At 44.2% G+C, this 12,751-nt stretch overlaps 1 protein-coding gene across 19 annotated transcripts in view; it reads left to right on the forward strand.

Moving 5' to 3' along the window:
• Positions 1-12,751, forward strand: part of FGGY (FGGY carbohydrate kinase domain containing) — a 697,591-nt gene that overhangs the window by 478,190 nt on the left and 206,650 nt on the right. For all 19 annotated transcript variants that reach the window (XR_006601768.1, XM_045064615.1, XM_045064604.1 and 16 more), the window contains one exon: positions 11,747-11,875. Coding sequence is in view for 18 of the 19 variants with exons in the window: in XM_045064615.1 (XP_044920550.1) it covers positions 11,747-11,875 (129 nt within the window). In the remaining variant the exon portion in view is untranslated. The remainder of the gene's footprint in view (positions 1-11,746; positions 11,876-12,751) is intronic.

The following is a 12,751-nucleotide window of genomic DNA, read 5'->3' on the forward strand; positions in this document are numbered from 1 at the left end:
TCTCTGTTTGTTTCTGAGTGACAGGCACATAGAATGAGTGCCTGATGCGTATCACAAGAATGAAAGAATGGTCTTAAATCTTCATGGTGTCCCTTAGAGATGGGTTTAATGATTTATAACTGCAAAACAAACTGAACTCAGAGAGTTTAAATAACTATTTCCAAGGCCCTTAAAAGATTGGGGGTAGGGCGGTGTGCATAGAATTAGAACCCAATTCATCCAAACTCCTAAGACCACACTCTTTTCATTACAGCACACTGCCTTGCTGTAAAAGACACAAAGAGGAACAAACATTTTAAAAGACAGAATGTTTCTAAGATGAAATATATGCTTTTAAAGCAAGAGTGGAAAACCTTTTTCAAAGGTAGAATCATGGGAAAAAATAATATGTAATTTAGTATTCATTGAGAATGAGCAATTAATTCTGCCCTCCAGGGGTGAATTTCTGTCTAGCTTATTTGCACATGAAAGTACAAGATTGGCTTCATTTATATGAAAGTAAGACATCTGGTTGGGAAGTGAAAAATTTGGTCAATTACCTGAATCATGTTTGGTCTACATGATAAAAAAGCCCCAGATGTCTTCAGATCACCAGATGTTTGATGTTGTGTGGTGAACACCGGACCCACTGACTTTTTCCACATGAGAGCGTGCAGTTCAGTATCCTGTAGATTCAGCCCCTTGTTAGGAGGTTGTTAGTATTCTGTAAACTAGCAGTTTGCAAACAGTAGTCTAGACTAGAGACCCAACGCTAGCCCCTGAAAAAGGGATGTGTGATAGGATGAGAAAATTAGGTCATAAAAGGAAATTGTACTTAATTTTTTAAAACGTTCTTTATTTTGAGATCATGTCCTTCCTATCTTTTTAGTGATAAAATGTTCTATTAAATGGTCCTGATTCTAATGTTTGGGGTTTTTATTGGGGGGGGGTTGGTTTTTTTAAGATTATTTGAGAGAGAGAGAGAGCGAGCACAAGCAAAGGGGACGGGGAGGAGGAAAGGGAGAATCTCAAGCAGACTCGCCACTGAGCACAGAGCCCTAAGCCGAGCTCTTTCCCACCACCCTGAAATCGTAACCTGAGCCGAAATAGAGAGTCAGACATTTAACTTACTGAGCCCCCCAGGAGCCCCTCTAATGTTTGTGTTTAATGGCTCTTTGAGCTAAAGAAAAAAATGAAGGTGTGAGTCCCAGTTTTCTTTATGTGACTTCTTTAGTAGATTACAGGAAAAACAAAACAAAGCAAAACCAAAAACAAACAAACAAAAACAACCAAAACTGTGAAGACTACTGCTTTAAACCCGGTAATATCTTAAGCATAATGATACTTAAAATGTTTTTGGGGTGCCTGGGTGGCTCAGTGGGTTAAGCCTCTGCCTTCAGCTCAGGTCATGATCTCAGGGTCCTGGGATCAAGTCCTACATCAGGCTCTCTGCTTGGCAGGAAGCCTGCTTTCTCCTCTCTCTCTCTCTCTCTCTTTGCCTGCCTCTCTGCCTGCTTGTGATCTCTCTCTGTCAAATAAATAAATAAAATCTTAAAAAAAAAAAAAAGAGAGAGAGTTAAAATATTTTTGTTTCCCAAATTTGCCTTTCCCTCAAAGTGGGAAAACTGTCTGTGGTTGAACTGTTGGCCTGGGTCTTGAAAGCATGGGTCATCTTAACAGTCAGGACTTTTGATGACAAAATGATAATTTTTCCTTGTGGAGCAAGCATTTAGTCCTTAAAATAACTTCAAAGAGAACACCTTCTGCACTTTTAAAACATTTCACTCTGGAGATATGACTACAGGGGGACACTTTTTGTGTTGGAAGACTGAATTCCATTACTGTGAATATTTTAACAGCTTTCACAGTCTCTGTGGTTTGCTCTCATGACCCCCAAAGCATATGTATCTCCACGTGCTATAACATCAAGGATTCTCCTCAAGCATTATAAACTCAGCCCGAATGAACTGAGTGACCACTCTATGCCAGGCGATACCACATAGACCAGGAACACAGAACTTTTGTTGTAACCATCAGAGTGTCTCCTATTAATTGAGCATTTGCCATATGACAGCATCCAAAGTACTTTATCAGTACGACCTTGCTTGATTCTCACATGATATAATAGTGTTATTGTAGCCATCTTACAGGCGAAGAAACAGGAGCAAAGAAATGAAATCACTCACCCACCATCACAAAGCTTCCCTCTCTGGAGGGGAATTGCTAAACTGCATAACTCCTGCAAATACACCTGTGAAAAGAGCGATACCCTCAAGGTGGTTATCATCTAACACCAAAGAACGAGGCGCAAGGAAAAAAGTCATTATGTAGAACAGAATGATGTAATTCCAAGAAACATGCTGTGGGGTTATAGAGGAAAAAAGTGATTAATTATGATCTACCCAGGAAAGGCTTTTGGAGGTGGCCTTAGGCTAGGTGAGAGCAAACTAGGGCATTGGCAATTATCTAGAGAATTAGGTCACTGTGGGTGTCAAAGTGGATGATTTCAAGCTGAAAAGCCTGCACTGTAAGCTCTGAATAGTTGAGAATCGGCAGCCTACACCGCTGGAATCCGCTGGATTTCTGCCAACCCTCTTGTTTGCCCTGTGACTTTGAGTCCTGGCTCGGGTGAGCTCCTTGCCCCAGCTGGGGGTGGGTACAGGCTAGTATTGCCACAGCAGGAGGTGTGGACTGCCACAGCAGTCTTCAGTAGAGACTCTGGCCCCCCGCCCCCAAGAAGGGTGGCCACAGAGAAGCCACCTCCCTCTCTGACTTTGGTTTTCTCTACAGCAGAAGGAAGATGCTGAGGTCAGTGGTCGCGACAGGCCATTCAAAGTCCAGGGTTTTTGGAACCTGCATAAGGGAGTAAAGGAAGGAGCTAGGAGATTTGAGGATGCTGGGATTTCATGGCTCCTGGGGGTTTGTCCCTGGACATGACCCACCAGGAGAGCCTCTGCAAATGAAACTGCCTTCCTTTTCTGCTCATGACTCAACAAACACTTGGGATTATTCTTCCTGGCTCCACTATCAGCCCCTTCTAATCTGCATGATCTAGTAGGGAGATCCTCCACTCTGGAATCTGAGAATCCTGGATCGGAAGCCTGACTGTGCCCCGCACCAGATAGGTGACTGGACAAATTACATAACCGCTTCTGTGCTTTTGTTTCTACAGCGGCAAGGCAGCGATTCTAATACAGCTTCAGAGGTCTGTTGCTAGCATGAAAGGTGAGAGCTGCTGAAAAATGCCAGAAACATGACCAGAAAGCCTGTAGGTTTTGGTCAACAGGCATTATTACTGTTGTGATATTTCTCTTCCTAAAATACAAGTTGTGTGTACCTTTCCTTGCCTCGCCGACCTGTATAATAATTAGCAGTGGCCTGTCAGAACAAGTCCAGACACCTGGCCTGGTGTCCATCCTGCCTTCCTCAGACCCACCTGGCAATGAGACCTGCGGCTTTTCACCTATAGGATCACCACCATCCACTCCCTGAATCAGACTTGACCAGGCAAGGAGAATTTGAGAGCCACTGTTCCGCTCGATGGTGATGCCCACAATGTCTCGGCACCATCACATCTGGGTGCTTGGTGAGAGATGTGAGCCTGCTGGTCCCCATTTTCTAGGCATACCCATGGGTCTTGATACCTTACATTGTCTGAGTTGGAGAGGTGAGGATGTGTTACTGGTGGGATTATATTAGGAAACATTCCCTTTCTCTTTACTCCCCTAGCTGATGTGCAGGATCGTGTGGGGGGTGTGTGTGTGTGTTTAACATTTTTATCTAAGTTGATTGATCTGTGTCTGTGGCCTTCTCTTTTTAAAAGAAAGCTATCAATTCAGTTGAATGGATATTACTGAGAACTGTTCTAGACACTGCTGTGTCCTGGAGGGGAGGGGACCTGAATGCAGTGAGAAATAAAACCATCTTTGAGTAATTCTGCGTTTAGCAGGAGAGAGAGGAAGAGAGAAGCATGGGGAAAAAAACAAAACATAGGGTAAGGATCATTCAGAATTTGGTTTAAACTGTGTGATATGTTTATTAAATACGACCTATAGGTCAAAATATAAGACAAGAGATACAAAGATTTGTGACACTATTCCACACTATGGAAGAGCTTAGAAGATAAAATTATTTACAAGATGTAATTCAGAAGAGCTGTTGGATGAGAATCCAATGTCTACCAAAAGTAAGCCCTTTGAGGGTGGGGAACTTCTCAAATAGAGAAGTTCCTTAATGCCTTTCTGTATCACATCAATGCCTGGCACATAGTAGGAACTCAGTAAACACTTCTGCAATAAATAGTGAATGATGAAACTATCATCAGAAAGTTTTACATTTAGTTAATATTTGAAAGTAGTCTAGTTTCTAGTTAAAATGAGGTCATTTTTAGAAGGCAAATGAAAGGCAATGAACAAATTAACCTTTTAGGAATTGTCTTTCAACAGATCGTGGAGCATATCAGATTTGAGTTGTTTGTGACTTTCCCTGATTGAGTGAATAGTTGTGGATGTGTGTGACTCCTATTCCGGAGCAAGAATTACTAGAATGTCCTTCAGTCTTTTATCAGTTGTGGTTCCAGAAGGCTCCCTGATCTAACCTACCCAAATGGAGATCTCTACAGAGGAATTTAGGTACTGAGTATGGGTCAAGCCCCTAATCGTGTCCCTTCTTTTAAAGTATCAGTATCCAGTCTATTGCCTACCATACACACATGATGCTATTTTGTCTTGTTTGGTGAGCGTTCGTATCTCCCCAAAGGCTGGAGCTCAGCCAGAGTCAGACTGGGTCGTAACCACCTGTGACATCACCGCAGCCCAGAGGATGGCTGCATGAAATGGCAACCTTACATACACTGCCATGTATTAACATAACTTAAGATAACTCCAGCCTAGTGTTGGACAGTATAAGAGTACAATCCTGTGTCTGTTCCCTCACTCATGTTCTTTTTTTTTAAATTAACATATAATGGATTATTTGTTTCACGGATACAGGTCTGTGAATCATCAGGCTTACACAATTCACAGGGCTCACCATAGCACACACCCTCCCCAATGTCCATCACCCAGCCACCCCATCCCTCCCTCCCACCCCCAGCACCCCTCAGTGTGTTTCCTGAGATTAAGAGTCTCTTATGGTTTGTCTCCCTCTCTGGTTTTGTCTTGTTTCGTTTTTCCCCCTCTCTCCGCCATGATCCTCTGCCTTGTTTCTCAAATTCCACATATCAGTGAGATCATATGATAATTGTCTTTCTCTGATTGGCTTATGTCGCTTAGCAAAAAACCGTCTAGTTCCATCCACGTCATTGCAAATGGCAAGATTTCACCTTTTTTAAAAATTTCACCTTTTTTTTAATGGCTGCATAGTAGTCCTGTGTATGTGTGTGTGTATGTGACATCTTCTTTATCCATTCATCTGTCAACTGACATCTACGCTCTTCCCATAGTTTGGCTATTGTGGACGTTGCTGCTATAAACAGTGGGATGCAGGTGTTGCTTTAGATTACTACATTTGTATCTTTTGTTCCCCTCCTAAACCAGATTGAAAGCGGCTTCAGTCCCAGAACACTCGGAGAGCCTCACCTGCTGGCAGGGCCAGGTGACAGCACCGTCCCAGCCAGTCTGGTTGGCCTATTGACCTTGGCAAAGCTGAGCAGGGACCACCGCCCTGGTGCTAAGTGCAGAGGAACCAGGGTTGCATGCCGCCTGTGCCCAAACCTCTCTCTGACATTTCCAAGGCCGTGAGCCAACGTTTACCCTGGGTTTCATCTCCTGTGTGTCGGATACAAAAGAACACTGAACCTTCCAGTTAATACGATGCCCCTCCCCCATCTCCCTCTTCCTGGAGAGGATAACAGTTCTGTTGACCATTATAATGCATTTTCTGTCTCCCAGCAATCCACACAGTCATTAATTTCTCCTGCTGACGTCAGGAAGGAGGATTATGTGTGTGTCTGAAACTGTTCCCAAAGTGCTCATTAGTCATAGATAATTGAAAAACTGGTAGGGAAAAATTTGGTGTAATAGTAGCCCCCGCCTGTGGAGAGGGACTTCAACCACCAGATAATTGTAGGCCCCAGCTCTTGACCGCTCCCACTGCATCTGCCCATCTGAATAGGAATTCAGTGGACATGAACCCACAAACCCTCAGAGTGATTAATTTTTTATACCCCAACGTGAGTGTGTGTTGATAGGGACAGAAGCCAGCCAAATCAGGAAAAGACGTGACTTGGCCTTGGACCTCTCCTGCCTTCAGGCTGATGAGCAGGGTTTGGAAAATGTGCCCAGGGTACTCCTTAAATTCATTTTGCTTTTATTTTAACTTAAGCTAGTTAAAAGTTTAGATCACAAAGGAAATACAAGGTCATGGTAGAAAGGAAGCACCAATCTTAGGGAAAGTGCCATACCCTGGGTCCCAGTCCCTGCTGTAATAATATTCTGCATACTTTTCTAGGACATGGAAGTAGACATGCGTGCGTTTTGGTCTACTTTAACAAAATTCACAAATGGGATCACACTCTGAATACTCTTCTGTGTCTTGAAGGCTTCACCAAATTTATCTTGAACTTTCTTCCAAGTTCATACCTTAATTCTTCCTCATTCATTTTAATGGCTGTGTTGGGATTTTTCTGGATACATGTGCCCTGATTTATTTACCCTGATTTGTGGGGGAAACACCTTTAAAAAATGTACACAAGGAATGTGTGTTCAAGAAGAGTTTTAGAAATTACAAGGCTGGTAAAAAGAAAAAAAAAGTAGTTATAATTTCTTCATCCAGAAGCAATTTTCTTTTCTTTTTCCCTCAGTAATGAATTTTTACAAATAGTCCATCTACCCCCTTTGTTGTTGTTCTTAAGATGAAGTCATACTCTGCGTCATGTTTTACAGCCTGCATTTCAGTTGGTTTGATAGTTTCACAGATACAAACTGTTTCCTGTTCTAGCCTTTCTCCACTGCAGGTTTATCTTCTTAAAAAACAAATCTTGGTGCTCAAAGCTGTTGGCCGTCAGGGCCTTACTGCCTTAGTTGGGTCTCCTTCCCCTTCTGGAGACCCATACTTCTCCGCTCCTCCCTGGTTGCCCCTTTTGCCAACACACTGAACGCCTCAAACCCTCTGTCCCCCTCAGGGCTCCCTGCAGCGAACTGCTTTTTGCTCTAATGGCATCCATTTCCCCTGAGCTTTCTAGCTGTGAAACCAGCTATCCGCCACCTGTCTTACCAGATGAGGCTCATATGTCACCTGCATCTGGATTTCCTGCCTTCCCTTGGGCCAACTCACTGTCCCTCCTCTGTGCTCTGTGAATACCATGTATATTCCACCTGCCAAGCCCTTGATGAGAGGCTGAGAGCCTTGGTTTACCCAGAGCCCTGTGTGAACCTCTTTCACTTCGCCCTCGCATGTCAGTGTTCCCACAGGTGGGCAGAAATACACAGTGGCCACCCCTGATGCATGGATGAACGGGCGAACAAAGGCTAGGAGACAGCCGGTGTTGAGGCTGTGAGCTCTTGATTACGTCTGGGAAGTGGATGCTGTGATTAACTTAATTTCATGGTCAAGGAAGAACCGAAAGGGGGATTATTTCCAGGAAAGTTGTCAAGGCGTACTAAAGCTTGCTTCTGACAGCCCTTCTAGTCCCTCAGATGCACCCCTGGATGATAAACTTAAAGCATGATCTGATGGGGTGATTTCTCAGAGAGTCCTTCGTTTTCTACCATCTTCTCTTAACGTCAAGCTGTTTCTTTCTGGTCTGAAATTCAACAAAGCTTCTTCCTGCTTTTAGTAGAGATAGACTGTTCCTGAAGGCTGAGGATGTAAATCTTTGTGCATGTTTATTTTCATTCTGGGACCACTGGTCTGAGGAGAAGGCCTGGCTGACTACCCTAAATTGGCTTCTCTGGCAGCAGATGCTGAGACAGATTTGGGGGTACAAGGTGGTTATTTGGGGCTGCCCCCTGTGATTGGAAGGGAGAGAGAGGGGCATTGCGCAGAGGGAGGATCAGGGCTATAATACAGTCCCACGCCCCTTGGCCAGGCCAGTGGAGTGCTCTGGAGTGAGTGGTGCTCATCAGAGGCCTTCTGCTCCCAGTTTGCTAAGTCATCGGGTGTGGCTGCCCTGGGAAAGGGGTCACCTTGGAACAGCGGCTCAAAGGAGCTGGCAGCTAGCAGCCATCTGCTGATTTTTCTCGCATTCCTGGGCCACAAGTCTGGCATCTCTGTAGCTCCCCTACTCCACATATGCAGGTGACTGCCACGGCCTGTCACAGCCTCTTCACAAAATCTCTCCTGTTGCCTATTTCTGCATCTCTCTCGCCCATTCCTTGATGGAGGTCCTCATCTTTTCTCTTACCGAAATGGCTCCACCAGTGTTCTCCCTGACCTGGTCTGTCTCCTGCTGCGCGTGGTCCCAGAGATATCTGGGAAAGTGCACAAATCCCACCACTTACGCCCCAGCCTGAATGCTTCTCCAGAGGCTCACGGTGGTCTTCATCATGGAGGTCAGACCCCTCCATTTGTAGGCAGTGTGAGCCCCGTCCCCACTTCATCTCCAGCCTCATCTGCCCTTCCACGCCCAGCTCCTCTTCCTCCGCACTCCGTGCGTTTGGCCGTGTCCTGTGTTTTCTTGACTTCTGCTCCAGATGCCGCCTGTGCTGAGGAATCTACCTGTGGTCCTCCGGAAGCCTTTCTAAACTACTGCCCGGAAGTCTTCCCAGCATACGCCATCTTGCTAATCCTCCTCTCCAGAATCCTTTTTTAATGAAAATTATACCCTTTATGTTTGTGAACTCGGGGATGAAGGTGTAACCTTTTTACCTTCCTATGAAAATTAACTCTTTAAAAAAAGTCTGAAGGTAGTGAGCATGATTTCCAAACAGTGCTACTTTTTAAACACAATATTCGTTCCAAAAGTGCTTCTTTTGGGGCACCTGGGTGGTTCGGATTGTTGAGCATCCAGCCTCTTGATTTTGGCTGGGGTCCTGATCTCAGGGTCTTGTGATCGAGCCCCACCCATAGGGAGTCTGCTTGAAATTCTCTCTCTCTCGCTCTGCCCCTCCCCCACCCGCATGTTCGAGCACTCTAAATAAGTAAATAAGATTCTTAAAAAAGTAAAAGAACTTCACTTGTTTTCTTCATTCACCTAAATTTTTTAAAAAATACATATACTGATGTGTAATTTAATGAATGAGAGTGCAGGTTTGTATCCATCAAAATGGAATCCGTGGGCTGTACTCCAACACTTACACCACTTGGCTGTGGGGAAATTACTTTCCCTGTATAAACTGACTTTCCGGGGAGCCTGGGTGGCTTGGTGGGTTAAAGCCTCTGCCTTTGGCTCGGGTCATGATCCCGGGGTCCTGGGATCAAGTCCCGCATCGGCTCTCTGCTCAGCAGGGAGCCTGCTTCCTCCTCTCTCTCTGCCTGCCTCTCTGCCTGCTTGTGATCTTTCTCTGTCAGATAAATAAATAAAATCTTCAAAAAAAAGTTTAAAAAAAAATTAAGGGCGCCTAGGTGGCTCGGTGGGTTAAAGCCTCTGCCTTCGGCTCAGGTTGTGATCCCAGAGTCCTGGGATTGAGCCCCACATTGGGCTCTCTGCTCAGCAGGGAGCCTGCTTCCCTTCCTCTCTCTCTCCCTGCCTCTCTGCCTACTTGTGATCTCTGTCTGTCAAATAAATAAATAAATAAATCTTAAAAAAAAATATTTAAACTGACTTTCCCCGTGCATCTGTGCGGTGTGGACAGTGACAATATCCTCCGCCCCATCACTGGAGCATCCTGACTTTATCTCCTAGATATGAGCCATATACATAATTTAAAACTTTTCAATAGCCACATTAAAGTAAAAAGCAATAGGTAAAATTAATGTAAGTGTATCGTATGTAACCGAAAACACCCAAAACATCATTTCAGTGTATATTTGATGTAAAAGCTATTAATGAGACATTTTACATTCATTTTTCCTCTACTTCTCCGTACAAAGTCTTTGACACCTAATGCGTATTTGCCACTTGGTACATCCCAATTCTGACACCAAATTTTCATTGTAAATAAATACTTAGGTTTCTTCAGTTAACATTGAAAATGTAGATTTGCACACCAGTGTGGTTTCAAACATAATTCAAAGTTTTTCAGTAACTGAATTATCAGTTTTTGTTTTCGTTTCTTTTCTTTTTTTTAAATATTTTTATTTATTCATTTGAAAGAGAGACACAGCGAGAGAGGAAGCACAAGCAGGGGAAGTGGGAGAGGGTGAAGCAGGCTCCCCGCCAAGCAGAGAGCCCAATGCAGGGCTCGATCCCAGGACCCCGGGATCATGACTTTAGCTGAAGGCAGATGCTTAACGACTGAGACACCCAGGCGCCCCTGAGTATCAGTTTTTAAATTGAAATGAATTAAAATGACATTAATGGAAAATTTAGGTCCTTGGTGTTATTCCAGCCACATTTCCAGTGCTCCGTCTGCACGTGCTGAGTGGCTACCATATTGGGCACTGAAGCCACAGAACGCATCGTAGGGGTTTCAGTCTTCTGCTTGCTTTTCTTAGATAGACTTTTTTCAGATTCAATTATAGAAGAAGCTCATTAACTAAAATGGATAAAAATGGTGTTGTGGAGGGGTTTTTTGTTTCTAATTAGAGGAGGTTGGTCAGCCCCTCAACCTTCTGCTTCCCTCAGCCCCACCCTCTCCTCCACCTCCAGGAGTCCTGAAACACCTCAGCCTACCCCTGGAGCTCCGTGAACAATTAACAAGTGATAGGCATCTTTGCGCTGAGCAGACTGCTGACTGACTGTTCAGAGTCTTAGAATCTTGGCGCTCAGAGGGCTCTGAGCATATATGTGGGTCCATACATGGGTGGGGGTGGACCCACATATGCAATGCAGAAATACTTAGTTTACATTTCTTGGCAGGGGGAAGGGAAGGATTCAGCCTCTTCTAAACACCTGAGAACAGATAGGTTTCTTCATTCTCTTCTGACTTACATGGCTCTCGGGGTCCTGATCTCATCACCCTAACTAGGTGTGGGGCAAGGACTGCCTTTTACAGCACCATAGTGTGCACACAAAGCAAGACAATCAATAAATTCTTAACTGAAAGCCTGACTGACTGCAGGAGTTCAAGGTCACTTGAAATATCAGGGTTGTGGCGTTGCACAACCCCAAAGAACACCATTCAGATTGTATTCTGTTGTGCAAGTAGCAGCCTTGTCAAGTTTGCAGGGTTTAGACTGGGCTCTCTTTTTCATCAGAGAAAAACTTTCAAGACATTTTTTTTTATTGAACAGAATAATTCCCCCCCTTATCCTCTGACAGGAAGCAACTATACAAGTAAATGTTCTCAACTTCCTTAGGAAACTGTGTTCATCAGGGACCGGGTATGCACGAGTGCGTGTGTGTAGGGTATGCTTGTAGAGCTGCTGCTGTGTTAGGAAGCCTGTTGGAACAGTTTAACCATTTTAACCTAGTCTTTAAGAGGCCACTGTGTTTATATCTTTTGGAATTTCCCGTGAATGGAATCTTTCTCCAGTTTGAAAGGTGCCTCGGAGCTCTTGATTTTATAAAGTACCACAGAGCATAACCCATAGGAACCAAGGACATATACCTAAGTCACCAAATGAGCAAAAAGGACTGTTTGTGGGTGCATGGTTTTTATCTTCATGATGTTGAGGAAAGGCAGAAGAGAGGGGAGGGAGTGGAGAGGTTCCCTCAAGAAAGCCTTACGTTTGCTTTTGTGTTCTTCAAACTGACAGATGTTTGTTTTTCCTCCTGTCTACGCAGGAAACCAAGTGCTGCCTCCTGGAGCTTCTCTTGGAAATGGGCTCACACCAGAGGCAGCGAAGGACCTTGGCCTTCCTGCTGGAATTGCGGTGGCAGCTTCGCTGATTGACGCCCACGCAGGAGGCCTAGGTAACTGCTCACTCTGCATGTGTGAGCAACACTGGGTTCAAGTGGAATATTCCTCCAAACCGAACACACTGTTTTCCTATTTCTAAAGCAGGGATCAAGGGCAAGGATCAAGATACAGGAACGGAAAGCCCTTTTACAGTTAGGCATTTGGATAGAATTACAGAATTTTATCAAATGGAGAATTTACTTATAATTTTACTGATTTCTCCATACAGAATAACAGGGGAAAAAAGGATCTGAATTAATATCTGGATGGTTCTTTGGTTAACTGAAAATTTGAAAAAGAAATATTAACTTCTAGCTAGCATGTATGGTGACGGTAGACTTATGTATGTTTTTTCTAAAGGTGTTCCAAAACCCAGACATGTCTAATTGATTTGTTTTCATAATTTTGGCTTCCATCCTATATCCAGTTCCTTGAGTGTAGCCTTCATTTCATCCCCTAAGTAACTCTCACATCTGGCATTCAAATGTCGTCATTACTTCAAAGACCCAATAAATGCTCACTGAGTCCTAGACATGGTGCTCGGGAGCAGTGAATTTGAAACCAAACCAAACCCAGGGGTCTCTTCCCCACGTCTTAATAGGAAAGTGGACAGTGAGATAAGGCCTACCGTCAAGTGTGATGACTCTGTCTTCTCTATCCTTACTGCTGTTTTTCTTCTCTTTGTTCCTCCCTTCCTTCCCTCCTTCCCTTTCTTCCTTCATTCTTTTTTTGGGACGGGGGCATGCAGATTTTCAATATCTCTACGCGACCAGAGCCATATTTTTTCCCCCTTGCCTTTCTCTGTAACAGTGTTGTTGGTTTTTCAAATTATGGTTAAGGCTTCATGCGATCAGCGTGGTTGGTCACGAGCATTGCATTTTCAGAATAGA

This window comes from Mustela putorius, unplaced genomic scaffold (genome assembly GCF_011764305.1).
Source record: "Mustela putorius furo isolate JIRA1106 unplaced genomic scaffold, ASM1176430v1.1 tig00003853_pilon_pilon_pilon, whole genome shotgun sequence".
Lineage (NCBI taxonomy): Eukaryota > Metazoa > Chordata > Mammalia > Carnivora > Mustelidae > Mustela > Mustela putorius.